The sequence below is a fragment of the Phalacrocorax aristotelis genome, chromosome 1, assembly GCF_949628215.1.
Source record: "Phalacrocorax aristotelis chromosome 1, bGulAri2.1, whole genome shotgun sequence".
NCBI lineage: Eukaryota > Metazoa > Chordata > Aves > Suliformes > Phalacrocoracidae > Phalacrocorax > Phalacrocorax aristotelis.
The window spans coordinates 185274611-185289641 of NC_134276.1; the positions used below are offsets into that span (position 1 = coordinate 185274611).

The following is a 15031-nucleotide window of genomic DNA, read 5'->3' on the forward strand; positions in this document are numbered from 1 at the left end:
GAATTCAAATGACAAGGTAACAGGAGAATACAAAAAAAAGATGAAGCTTGAAAAGGCAGATGATTATAATCTAGAGCATATGAACAGATGGCTAAACCATCAATCAATGAATAAATAATAGTGCAATCTGACTTGATGGGATGATTGGATGAACTCAGATGACACCAGGCACACTCCCCCTTATATAACTAAGTACCAGCCATGGAGCAGAGCAGGATGTGAGCACATTTGTGCCCTATAAAACTGAAAATACAAAATTAGCAGGTCTCGTATCACTGGATGTATGAACAGCCATTGTGTTGATGAATTTGCACGTGGGTTATCACCTGGAGGTAGAAACACTAGGTACAGAATGGCTCTGCAGCTGGACTGGCCCTTAAGAAGAGGAAAGAAAAACAAAACAAGAAACACAGATGAACAAAAAGGGCAACTGGCGTTGTGCCTGCTTCTCTGAATGGAAAGAAACATGTTGCCACCAATGACGTTATTAGTCATATTCCTGTGCAGTCGTGGCAAGTGAGTTTAGTAATGTGTCATCCACTTTGCTCCTTCCACTTCATGCTTCATAGTTTAATTTCATTTCCACTACTGAAGTACAGCAGAGTTGTTAGCTATATAGTATTTCAGATGCCACTGCAAATTCAATTACAGTTTTATTTTGTCATTTGGTATGTCACTGGGATAGAAACAATCAAGAAGATTGACACTGATCATAATCTGAATTGTCATGCCCAATCTTTGACAGAGGTATGAGTTAGAAAAGGTGTCAGTCATTCAGTACTCCTCACTCTCCAAACTACCACGGAATGTGCATCAAAATGGTGGATTCTTCACTGCTTGCAAATAAAACAATATACTATGCTTTGCTGAATAGAATTTCCTGGACAGAAGAATTACTTTTTAAGACTCACATAAATTTAAGAGGGAACATTTGTGACTAATCTTTTAGTTAAAATGTTACTTACAAAATCCTAGAAACTTATGGTTTTTAATGATGATGTTACATTTTCTTTCAGCATATTTTTTATACTGGTGTCCTTCCCTGTAATAAAGAAGATTTCATTTTTTAGTCATATTAGTATTTTATTTTCTATCTATTTGCACTGCAATAGTTTAGTGTGCCTACTGTTTTCAGCAACACGATAGTATTTGCAGCACCAAGGTTGCTCACTTTGTTTGAACATGCCCTAACACCACATACACATTATGAGATGAAATAAAAATAAAGAGGTAAATCAACCTAGCTTCTGCACGGTGGCAATAAATCCTTCATTCCTCTAGTATGTCCATTAGATAGTGATGTCTCGGAGCAAATGAGGACAAAAATATTCCTCTTTTTTAATGAACACAAGCGAGGCACTTCAAAACCATTCAATAGCTTGTTCTCTTATTCCACAAATAAATGCTGTTTTTCAGGATCACAATGGCAACAGTCAAAAAGTAAGTATCTCCAAATACTGTTAAAACTCTTGCCAACAGCTTGCAAGCCATCAAAAATGTTTTAATGGCAATAAGTAAGCATCTATTCTTATTACAAAAAATGAATAGAGAAGGAAGTAGACCAAGCATAATCTACAGGTACCAGGTATCTACCAGAAGACAGCATCAAGTGATGGGTTTATTGAAGTGTAATGCATGTTACTACATTACTTCACACTACACTGTAGACCATTATGCTTCAAATTTATAGATAAAGACCACACCAGCATTTATAACATCAAAATGAAGAGCTAAGCAAGTATACATTTGGAGTAGTTGAACACTTTTATCCCAAACTACAGCGATTAGATTGTGTCCTCTGCTGTATATCACGGAAGGAAAAAACTGTTTCTCAGCAAGAAGGTCAGGAGGGGCCCACATTTAAAGAATGACTTTAGCAGACACAGGTTCCTGTGTCCAAAATTATGATTAAAAAACTTCACCTAACTATAAAAATAACAAAAATTTGTTATGACCCTCCCTGTTCAGCCTAAGGGATCCATAGACTAGGTAAGTTTTCAGGAAAAAGAGGTTATGTATCTAGGGCTGATGTTCTCTGAAACATGTAATCCATGCACACATTCAGAATATAGGTCTTACCACAAGCAGAGACGTTTCTGTCTTCAGGTTAACATTAACAACGATGTTAAGACTCTTGACCCTTCTGCTATGTGCAAGAACATACACAACAAAATATTCCACCTTAATTTTTGTTCACCTGCAAAATGGTGCCCAGACCATAACATAAAAGGGTGTTGAGGGAAAAGGACAGAGAAAATTAATGAAAATGAGGTAAAATGAACAAAGTTTAACTGCTATGAAATAAGCTCACTGTCTTTCACTGATAAACTAGATGAAGATGGCTCCATACTGTTCCACACATTCACAGCTTCTGAGCTGGGACTTTTTAACTTTCATGCAAACAGCGCTTTCAGGGCCATCCAATATTGTCTGAATACCTCTTTAATGGCAGCAGGAAACACCGAGGCTATGAAAGGAGTGCGAAGTGGCTGGCTCTGTAAATATCAGGAATGGGGATATTTCAGAACAAGATTGCTGAATGAGGTCAAGAAAGCACATGGTTAAAGGAGATGTGGTTGAAATAGCCTAACCTGAATTTTCTAAAAGGCTTTTGAAAAATCCCTCATCAAAGGCTTCTATGGAAACCCAACAGTCAGAGCTTTAGGGAAGGTCTTTATGTTGATAAATAACTGGTTAAAAGACAGGGAACAGAAGGTAAGTAGGTTAGCCAGACAGCTCTTGCAATGGAGGGAGGTCATTAGTGGAGTTCCACAGGGATTTGTGCAGGGGATGCAGTCATTCATCATATTCCTAAGCAAGCTGGTAAAATGGGTGAGCAGTGAGGTGAGAAGGCTTTATAATGATATTAAGTTATGCGCAGTAATAAGGATGATGGCTTGCTGACTGTGAAGAATTGAGAATGGTCCTTACGGAAATAAGTCCCTAGGCAATAAAACAGCAGATGAAATTCTTCGTAGACAAATGCAAAGTGATGCACAGGGGCAAAACAATCCTAGGATCATTTATGAAACGATTGGCCCTCAGCTGGCCATTATAGCTCGGGAGAAAGATCTTGGAAGTTATAACACAGTACCATGAAAACATACTCTTAGTGCCCCATATTGTCAACTACTCCCAGCCACCAATTTTAGGAATTATTAGGAAAGGAATAGAAAATCAGGGAACATCATTGTATCACTGTAAAACCCATAGTTGATTCACACCTTGAATACTGTGGGCAGTTGTTATCTCCCTATGAAGTAGGACATAGCAAAACTGGAGAAATTGCAAAGAATGGCCATAAACATAACCAAACACATGGAACAGCTTGTGTATGAGAAACAACCTACTAGGCTAGAGATCATCAGCCTGAAGAAGGGATAAATTAAAGTAACTATGATATATGTCTACAAAATCATAAACATTAGGAAGAAAGTGTACAAGGATGAAATGTTTGTTGTCTCTTCAGTAAAGAACTAAAGGCGTCAAGCTAGGTTAGTAGGAAACAAGTTAAAACAAACAAAAGGAGGTGCTTCATTATACAGTGACCTCTGGAACTTGTTGCCAAACAATTCTGTGGATGCTAAAAAAAGTGCTTGGGCTGAAGGTGAGATTGGGCAAGAACAGGGAAGAGACATCCACCAAGAGTTATTATATACACAAAACTGCATGCAGTTGGAGAGAGTATTAGAGGACACTACCTTATGTGCTTGGCTTGTTCTTACTTTTCTGGTAGGCTTCTGCTTATAGTCACAGTTTGAGGCAGGATACTAGGTTGGATGGATTTTTGGTCGGACTAAGTACAACTGTTAATGTTCTTACAGATGTGGCCTGAGTTCCATCATGGTGCACATGACAGAAGGAAGTTCTGGTTTAGGAGTCTGTAGATTTATTGTGTGCTTGCACAGCAGTAACCATTCACTTAAACCTGTCAGCTGTTGATGTTAATAGTATCAAGGACCACGTGGACAGTCTTCAGCCCTCTAGAGTGTTCTTTATGAACCAGCAACAGGCCTCTCTACTAGCGACATTGTGACCAGCCATGTAAGATATGTTAGTCTCATAAAGTGGGAAAATACAGAAGCCTCCTTCACCAGAGGATTAAGACAAAAAATGCCTAATAGAGAAATGTGAATGAAAAGAACAGAACAAAATCTATTTCTTTCACAACTAGCAAAGCCAGAACACATAATGGTGTGAGATTTGTCCTCTGGAATTAGAAGACTAAAACCTGGTCCATTTCGCCAGATAAGTACATTTCCTGGAGCTTTTTCAGCTAGCACCGAAAATCTCAGAGAACAGAAAATCCTTCCCACAGAAGAACAGGTAAGCTTTATCAAGGGAAGCAGCATTCCACCACAAGTCATGTCGTGATGTGTAGGCACGATCACCTAATGATGTGACTCTTTTGCATGAGAAACTTCACAGAAGCCCAGGCAACTTGTGCAGATGGGGATCATTATCCAGTTCCACTAACGAGGAAAGGTAGGTATGGATTCATCACTCAGTAATAACCTTTTGAAATCCCAATACTATGTCCTGAGAAGAATTCTTAGGTAGAAGGTCTCTACCTCCATATCCATCCATCTAAGTGGATAGGATGTGTCTATGTCAGTCCTGGATAATGGGTCAGTGAAACAAGTGGTGACCTATCACCCTTCCATCCAGACTATGCTGGAAGTACTGCTTCCTAACTTTCTACTAATTCCTCTGCTAAGATGATGAAAGACAGAAGTGGTCCTGTGAGTCTTCATGGTCCCAAGTGAGGGAACAGTCAAACTGAAGTCAAGTGAAGGTGTCAGAAAGAACAGCCAGGAATTGTGACAATGATTCAGCTTACACTCTAAGACATTGTGACAAGTACTGTGCTAAAGCACAGTGCTGAGAGAAGTGTTGGCTTCCCCTTGTTAAAAAGAACATGCTGGTAAGGATTTGGTAAATACTAGTTTGATGAATAATAAACTAAACCATCCCTTGAGTTTATAATTATTTCTGATGAAGTGAGTCAGCAGAGTCTCTGCTGCTCAGTGCTCTCTCCAACGTTCTCAGCTCCCTCTAGCAATTAATGAGGAAAAAGAGAATCTCAATTAAATTACCTTTCAGAAGGAAGGTAAATGGGAATAGGACCTTGTGAAGAGAATCAGCCCCCAAGACATTCATAGAGATCAGCGCCAGCCTCTGGCTGAAGTTGACTGCTTTAATCCTAGCAAGCAAGGTCTAAGGAAGATGTAACAAGCTTCTACTGTTTAGACTCTTTCACACACATATGTAGGCCTTGTAGGCAGGATATGTTTTTAATGTAAATGGCAATGGCAGCTGGTAAGCAAATCTCTCAATGTGGTACTAGTATCATTCATAGTGCAGGGCCAATATGTAATCTTTGGGGATCCCAAAGAGCCATCATCCAGAGCGGAGAACAACAGTTTTGACAGCCTAAAAGCCAACAGTGTCTGGAAAGAAGGAGGAAAGCAGGCTGTTCCACCTCACCAGGAGGCTGTAAAGAACTTAAAAAACTGTACATAAAGAAAGGAGTTTCTGACTGTACTCTGCCCTCTGTGTCAATGTTCAGTGCCATCCACTCCTATAGCTATACTCTGAGCGTGCCTTACCACACATGCTCAGTACTGCGTCCCTCACAAAAACACAGCTGCAGCAGGTTGTTCATTTTTACAGAGAGGGTCAAGAGGCCACCCAACTCTAATCATCAGAGATTCTGCCCTGGAATCAGCTCCTTCCTCAGCCTGCTCACACTCTCCCAGAAGGCGGCCATAATTGCAGTTTACAGGCTTGTCTGGGTGGAATCCAACCTTTTTTTTTCAAAGCTATCCTACTGTGCCAAATCCTGTGGTGTCTCAAAAGCACTCTCCATGAGAACAGAATGCACATTTTATGAGAGCAGGAGAGCATGTCAAAGCAGGTGCAGAATATACTTCCCTGGCTTCAAAGAGGAAAAAGTGCAAAGAAACAGTTAGTGTATTAAACCCATTTGCCTCTTCACAGACTTATTTAGAGCATTGAACACTTACTACAGATTTCAGCTAGGATGACTATTGGTAGCAGAAGTTCCCATCTGGAGGTATAAAGGAGAAGTTCCTGCGCACCCATAGCACGGCCCCAATCTCATTACACACAATGGAAAGAATATTGCCGATTTTATCAGGAATTGAGTCAGACCCGGTCACCAAACTAGTGAGCTTAGAAGTGTTGAGCGGGAAGGCTCACTTCTGCCTTTTAAATCCAAACCAAACAGCAATCCGAAACATATTTTCCCATTTCAATCGCTTTCCTGGTTTAATAAGCCTCCCCTCGATGGAGTAGGGCAATATTATTGTTTATTGATTACTCATTTTTAAAATGGAATCCCATCTGTTCTGCTTTATTCCTGCTTATTTCCAATGTTTCCAATTGAATAGGGAATAAGATCTTAAGTCCAGTATGACTCAAATACATTGCAGTGAAGGATACATCTGCCTTTTCATCTTCTCCGTTGTAGTCTAAGGATGGAAGGCATCTTTAGAGAAACTTCTTAAACATTAGAAAATATAAGCACTGCTGTGAATGGGAAGATGTGCAAAGGCTCCTCTACAGGTTTGTTTTTTCTTTTCTGTTTCCAATCAGGATTGGAGAACTTCATAAAATATAATAATCCCACAGAAGACTCATGTCACTTTGATATCAATTCCATGCTGGGCTTGACATGCAGAAAGTCAAGCAAATTCAAATATTATAAACAGTGTGATAATTTCTGTTCATATGGAATAAGATTGCTAAATTTAGGCTGTGTGGGAGATTTGCACCAAAGTCCATGCACATGCATCAATGTACATGTCCACTCTCCTCTGTTACTAAGATGTTGCTACCTGATATTGTAGCTTTTTCTGATGTTCCCAGGCTTAGCTGCCCTTAAACACTGTAATTTCCATTGACTAATTCATACACTTTGCCTAGAGATTTGCACTGCAGAAGCAATGTCACTATTCTCTTTCTCTCTGAAGATCTAAATGTCAATCACCACACCTCTTAATTCTCCTCATAACAATCAAAGCATGTCCTAAAACATATTGACCCTCTAATCCCATGCCTTCTGCTTTTCCTGAGAGCTAACAGAATCAGCCTAGTTTACAGCCTCCCTTTTCCAACCTGCCTCTACAGTCTCTCCCAGTGTCTCTCCCATTCTTCAGCGATTACTCCATCCACCACTGGAATTTGCTGTGGCACAATCTAATAGTACTTCCATTGCTGGAAAGACCTGAGAGGGCTCTGAGTACACAGAAGAGGATCAGGATTCTTATGCCTCTTAAATCCAGCCATTTCCATGGTTTATATAGTGCTGCATGTAACAGGTTTGTTGTTTGTTTTTTTTTTTTTAAGAAAATGAGAAAAGAGAGACTGAAAAAATCGAACGTTACCTAATATAGTGCAACTTGTATGTAATCTATCACTGGAGCTCTAAGTCACATATGTATGATGAACATGACACCTTTCAATTCAGCTTAGCTTATGCATCATCTTTCCTTCCATAGTGGGATAACACTGTGGAAGCCCATAAACAAAAAGATATAGGTATTCAGAAGTAGCCATGAATTTTATTACTGATTCACAAGAAATCCACGTTAATTGTCAATATCAGTCAATGCACCAATACTGCAATGTCCTTACTGCAATGTATGTACAGATGATTTGCTCTGTGCTTGCTTTTCACGGCCACCATTTCACAGAGCATAGTTGTCTCGGACAAACCACTGACACATACTGAACAATATGCTGAAAAAACCCTTGATGCTTTTTTTTTTCTTCTGTCTGTTGTACAGTATGTTCCAAATATGTGGAGGATAGAAGCCAAATTGACAGAAACTCAGATGACCCTTCTAAAACTATTTCTAGAGTTCTATAGACTTAGCATCTTACAGTAATTTTTTGCTTGAAACTATTCCTATAGTGTTTTCTCCTAACACAAACCACAGTCCTAAAATTTATCCACCTTGGCTTGTTTCTTTGCTTACATGAGAGGCTGTTGCAGTCATGTTAGCTACATACAATGCTGAGATCTTTTCCATCCACATTTATGTGATATGGGATAAACATTCACCATCAGGCAACGTTCCTGATGTGTTAATGCATGTTAAGGCATGTGTTAATGAATTCCTCTAAAATTATGTTGATTCTTTTGAGGTATCAGAGGTATCAATGAACCATTAAGGAAAAAAAATTAGATTAATTAAAATCAGTTCTGTAAGCCTAAAAATCATGGACTTCTTTTCCCAATTTAAATGAATGTCACAGTCATAATTGTTAAAATTCTTACCTACACTAACCATAAAAACCTAATCTTACTAGAGATAAAGTAAAAAATGAATTAACTTTTTATCACTTTGTGTTTAAGAAATGCATTTCCTGAACAATAAAACCAAGCGCACATGCTTCATTTTGTTTTCAGTTAGCTGTCATTTTCTGGTTCTCTTTCACTAAGCTGATATTTGGGTTGCCCACATTTCAGGAGAGAACCTTTATAACAATTATAATCCAAGTGAAGATTTTATTCTTCTAAATCCTAATTTAGAGACAAACTTAATCTGACAGATTCACATCAAACAGGCTACCTTCAAATTTTGGGGTATAACTGGCTTTCTTTCTTTCTCTCATCTCCATCGCTCCTTGTCACATCTTTCCGTTAATTTTTCTTCTTTTTTAATCCTTTTCATTAGACTTGTTTATCTCTAGCCACTACTCACTGTTGTGTGTGGTTATCACAGAATCACAGAATCCCAGCTTGGAAGGGACCTCAGGGATCATCTAGCCCCACCTTTCTGGGAAGAGCACAGTCTAGACAAGATGGCCCAGCACCCTGTCCAGACGACTCTTAATGGTGTCCAACGTGGCAGAGTCAACGACTTCCCTGGGGAGATTATTCCAATGGGTGACTGTCCTCACTGTGAAAAATCTCCCTCTCACATCCAATCGGAATCTCCCCAAGAGCAACTTGTGTCCATTCCCCCTTGTCCTCTCCATGGGACTCCATGTAAAAAGGGAGTCTCCATCTTCTTTGTAGCTGCCCCTTAAGTACTGGTACATGGGGATGAGATACCCTCTGAGCCTCCTTTTCTCAAGGCTGAACAAACCCAGCTCTCCCAGCCTATCCTCATATGGCAGGCTTCCCAGTCCTCTGATCATCTTGGTGGCCCTTCTCTGGACCCCTTCCAGCCTGTCCACATCCTTTTTGTATAGAGGGGACCAGAACTGTACACAGTACTCCAGGTGTGGCCTGACAAGCGCTGCGTAGAGCGGGATAATGACTTCTTTATCTCTGCTGGTGATGCCCTTTTTGATGCAACCCAGCACCCTGTTGGCGTTCTTGGCCGCAGCAGCACACTGTTCGCTCACGTTGAGCTTTCTGTCCACCAGGACTCCCAGGTCCCTTTCCACAGAGCTGCTCTCCAGTCAGGTGGATCCCAGTCTGTGCTGCACTCCCAGATTGTTTTCCCAGGTGCAAGACCTTACACTTGTCCTTGTTGAACTTCATAAGGTTCTTGTGTGCCCACTCTTCCAGCCTATCCAGATCTTCCTGCAGAGCAGCGCTCCCTTCTGGAGTGCCTACTTCCCCACTCAACTTGGTGTCATCAGCAAATTTCATCAGGCTACATTATCCAATATCTATCACCAGATATCACCGCTATCCATATCTGCTATCACCAGATAGCAAGTCATGATGTTGTCTCACAGCAAAGAAGAGCCACCATGCTGTCCTCACAGAAGTCAATGGCAAAATTCCCACTTACAACAGAAGAAATGAAATATAGCTCTGGTACATTTTAACTGAAACTCTTCTGGACTCCCAGCTAAATAAATACCCTGTAATTATGCTACTTTGTTAACTTTCTAGTTGTCTGGCTTGAAATACTTGAATACTTCAAGAATAGAGTTTTCTCTCTTCTCCTTTCTTCTTTCCCTTGAAACCAACAAACATATTCCTATTTTCTTTTAAAATATTACGTTTCTTACCATCCATGCTGTGACAAAATCTCCCATCCAAGTCCCAACTGCAGCTACCTTCATAAAATTTTCATTCCTGATGCCCATGAAGTCTGTTATAATGTATGCACTGTGGAAACAAGAACACAGACTGTAAGCTATACAAGTTTTGTTAATGCAATTATAAAGAACTTGCTTTAATGACAAAATTTATGATTAGCTGTGAAAGATTTCCCATTTCTTTCATAATCACTTTTTCTGCATGATCTGAGTCTTGACACAGACAGGATGGGTCAATTCCAATTAGAAATGGAAATGTGAATCTGATTTCACAGCCCATGTCTCTTTTGAAGGTGCTAAAATAATGATAGGCAAAAGCTTTAGGATCACATGAGCCTCCTGGAAATATAAGCTATTTTACACTTTTTACCTTGTCCTTTGTACAAATGGAATTGCAGCATTCTTGGAATTGGTGACTTTGCAAAGTCTTTATGAAGAAAAACAAAAATCTTTAAGTTCTCTTTAAAAAGATAATTGAGCCACTTGACTTTTCACTGTACCAGTTATACAACCACATGGTTTTTTAACAACAGTGCAAACAATCTTTGCAGAATTTCAGTGAGATGATGTTTTTTATTGATTTATACAATGTATTTTCATAGATATATTTTACTTAAATCCAAAAGAAGCATTTCCATTCTGCTTAAATAATGCAACAGATAGCATTTAAAACCTCACACAACAATCTGACCTCTACTTTCAAGTTCATCAAGATGCTATGAGGACATTTAAGAAGGTAAAGTCACTTGTGCTGGATTAAAACCTTTATGAAAAAAATCATAGCTTTTAATATACTCATATCCTTTGCTAAAAGACTTCTCTAGTGTTTAAGAAGAGATGACGCTCCTCAGGAGCTAACATTGTGAATAATTATAATGTTTACATTTTAACTTCTCAAGTGATATCTGGGTTTTCAAGATACATGTAAACATTGCTTATCTAATGTTATGCCTATTTAAGGGTGACTCAGTTGCATGTTACAACTTCCTTGAACAATGTGTTATCCATTATTTAAATCTTACCATTATTATATACCAAATGTTGTAATGTCTAGGAGCTAACGGACTGTACCCCTGCAACTGGATCAGTGCAAGCTTATCCCACTTTCTCGGACAGTCTTATCAAAATCTAAATATTTGATCAGGATAGAGGATTTTGCTAGCACAAATCCATGCACAACTCTATCACTTCCTAGATACAAGTTAATATGTCCTGAAGTAGAAATATTAATGCTATTGAATAGTTTCATAACACATGTAAAACGGCATGCGCTAACAGCTTTTTTCATTATATACAATTTGTGACCTTGCAGCTAATATGTCACTAACAAAAATACCGTCCATTTTTTTATTCCATCTGTTGAACAGCATATAAACTCTGGCTCAAATTTTCTGCTGGAATTAAAAAAATCCACATTTTTTTCCAAGCTATTTTTAAGTACATTCCATGTACTTAATAAGATCATCAATATTCTAAATTTGTTGGTTGTAATTAAGGATGTAAGAACACAAGAACAGTTCTACTGGGTCAGCCTCAAGTCTCTCTGTTCCAACAACCTGCCTCCAAAAGAGGGCAACAGTAGATACCTAGGGAAGACTGCGAGAACAGGCAAGTACACCCCTCCCAGATACATTCTGCCAGCCTTTTTATAAGTGGGAAACATTTGGAATTCTTTTTTTTTCCTGCATCTTGGGTATGCTGTTCTTGTAGCATCTGTGAAGGCAAAAAATTATCAAGTCTGCACTCCTTAAGAAGGTGTCTCATTAACAAAGAAGGCACGGCAATAAATGTCAGTTGTAAGGACTAGCCCCCAAAAGCAAACCGTATCTTCATCTTATTCATCACTGTGAAACACATACAAAACCCCCACAGTTCTCACCATTTCATTCCCATTTCTCATATGCATTATATGTGATTACAGGTGTATAGAAACTAAATGAACACTTGCACAACACTCCTGAAAAATGGGCCACTTGGGTAACTCCTATATATCATGTATAGTGGGCCTGCACAGCCACCCATGGCAGCCTGATGTACCCAAGGCGGGTTATCCAAAAAGGCTGAGAGGTCACTGATCACTGAATGATGATATCAAACCGGACATAAGTTAGCATTTTTTAATGGAAATTGAAATTCTCCATGTTGTCATTTGGTTTTATGAACCTTAAAAGTACCTGAAAGCTTATAATAAGGTCGGATGACCTGGATACAATACTTAAAGACATAGAAAGGCCTTGAAAGCACAAGATCATCCTAACAGCCCTTTTTTTAGATTTGAAACATGAAAGTGTGTATCTTAGTCTATAAGTAATTAATCCCTAAATTAAATATGTAAATTGACAGATCTAGAGTTAGAGTTAAAATAGCATGTTATTATAAAGAAACTATTAAGAAAATAATCTGTGCATATTTTAAGTCCATTTACTGATTAAAATACAGCTACAACTTTTTACGGAACAGGGAAAATATTTTTAGCACTACCATTATCTTATTAGATATAGCAATGAAATACACTGCCATTTTATTAACTATTTTATTAACTATTAGCATTACATCCTGTGTATTTTATGCTCTGCAGTATTATTTTCATTTCAAAACACAAAGAGAAATTGACTTTTTTAAAATATGGATTTTTGGGTGCTAAAAATGAAACAATCCCCCATTTTTAATTTTCAGGTTTTAGCTTAAATATAAATGAGAGAAGGTGACATTTTCAAAAAAGCCATGCTTGCCTGACGATGTTACCAGGATACATATTTTAACAGTACCAAGAGTAAAATTAATTCTATTATAGAAAAATCCCCATTTTTCCTAGCTTTAGCTAGTGATTAGAACAGTTTTCATTAATTGGTTACTCTGCTTCCTGGCTAGCACCCATGTCTGCCCCTTGCAGGAGGGTTAATAGCCGTTGGGTTCTGGTTAACTGTCATGGTCAGCCCAGATCTTCTATAGTTTCTCAAAAGGCTTCTGTTTGTTTTTCCATACTTGTATTCAAATCCATATTGCATGAATAGCACAGTTTAAGACAACACTGAGTGCAAAAACACAGCAGTTAAAGCTCGTAACAGAGTAAAAAGCTCTTCAGATAGGGACAGGGTAAGTGTAAATAATTATAGGCTGAGGAGCGAATACCTGTGAATCTTACAGATAAAGGACAAGTTTGTGATTGGGATTTTGGACAAACCCACTATTAAACTTTGACAGTAAAACTGGAAGCTGCAAAGCCAGACAAATTGCTCTTTGCAGGCCAAAGCCTACAGAAGGCAGACCACAGAACAGGACAAAACAGAGGAACCAAAAGACAAAAGAGACTTGACACATATAGTTCTAAGAGCCCCAAAAACCCCATCACAAGGTGCTGCCTACATCCACGGTGTTGCAAAAGGTAAGTCAATGACAGTGAGTCAGTAAAATGATGTGTGAGCCCGATGCGTTTGATCAGTTCTCTGGACTTAGCAGCAGAGTGTGCACAGAACAGAGAGGGAAACAACAGCACTAGCTCAGAGAAATTGTTCAAAGGAAGATACCAGAGCATTTTTTCGAAGAAGGATGACACTTCAGCAGCTGACAGAATGGCACCAGATCGAAAGCAAACAGAACATTTTTAATTTTAAGTTGGATAAAGATATACAAGGCACTATGGTGCTATTCACGTTGTTCTAGGCACTGGAATAAAAGTCATGGCTGAAACTCCGTACTGAGATGGTGTTTTCTTGACCATCATAAGAATCTAAAACTGGGATATAGACTGAATTTAGACACTGAAATGTAAGTGTAAGCCAGGGATCCAAACTCTCAGTGGAGCCTAGTCAGAATAGTAAATGCAGATTAGAGCATGGTTTGCATTTACGCTACAGTAGACAGGCTGGGTGAAGGATTTGTTTATGTTGTGCTACTGCAGCATGGCTAGCATGTCAAAACCATATATTCACATATCAAAAGGCATTGCCAAACCTATCTGACTAAATAATTCCAGGTGCTGTGACATATCCTGGACTCCAGATGATAACCCAAAGAGATCTCGATCTCTTGCAAGGACTGTGACACACCTGACAACCGAGACGCATCTGAACTGAACCCTAGGTCTCCATGGACTGCAGTGAGACCATAGACACTTTGGGGATATGTTAGCTGCCTTTTAACACCATTTGAGCAACCTTGATGCATCTTGACGACAATTCAGCTGGCTCTTTACACACTCTAGACAATCTAAGGCACTGTGCTGGCACACAGCATACAGAGCATGTTCTGTAGAGAGTCTTCAAGAACTGCACCCATAGAGGAGCGGTAGCTTAAGGCTCTTCGAAAAGGAGGGGAGGCCTGTATATCTTTTATGCTGAGTGATAAAAAGTCTGTACATGTTCTGCAGTCTGATACATGCTTTTCTGAGGCAGTTTTATTATCTGGCATTCCCCCTAAGTAGCTGATTATCTATATGGAACTCATCTTCCTTGTTGCACCTGACAAAGCTAAATGCCTTGACAATAGGCAACGAAGTGACGACATGGGAGTTCACACAGGCTGCAAAGTATGTGTTTAGACGTGGCACCACAAGCTTCCATTAGTCTTAATTTAGCAGGGGCAAAGAGTGTCAGAATAACTGAAAACATATAAAAGACTGCAAATACAATTCCTGATCCATATTTGTCATTCAAAAATGACAGAATGGTAAATGAGCCACTTGGTAGCACTTTGCTTAGCTGAAAAGCTATCCCTCTACAGCTAGGAACTGAAGTCAGAGCCACAGGGAACTGGAAGATGCACAGAGGCAACAAGACCTGCTGTCCTATAAATTGGCGTATCATAATGAGGATGGCATAATGCATAGCTATCTGCAAAGAGCACAGAGAGCAGAACAGCTAGTCATACAGCCTCTAACCATCCCCAGTGCACACTTTAGAGGTACAGATGCCACTTTTTCTTGACACCAGAATAGAGAGAATTAAGAGGCACAGAACCAGCGTTTTTGCTTGACAAGACGTCAAAGAGGTAACAGCCACAA

At 39.2% G+C, this 15031-nt stretch overlaps 1 protein-coding gene across 4 annotated transcripts in view; it reads right to left on the reverse strand.

Moving 5' to 3' along the window:
- Positions 1-15031, reverse strand: part of TMEM117 (transmembrane protein 117) — a 237064-nt gene that overhangs the window by 113317 nt on the left and 108716 nt on the right. For all 4 annotated transcript variants that reach the window (XM_075080966.1, XM_075080963.1, XM_075080965.1 and 1 more), the window contains one exon: positions 10000-10099. In XM_075080966.1, coding sequence (XP_074937067.1) covers positions 10000-10099 — 100 coding nt within the window. The remainder of the gene's footprint in view (positions 1-9999; positions 10100-15031) is intronic.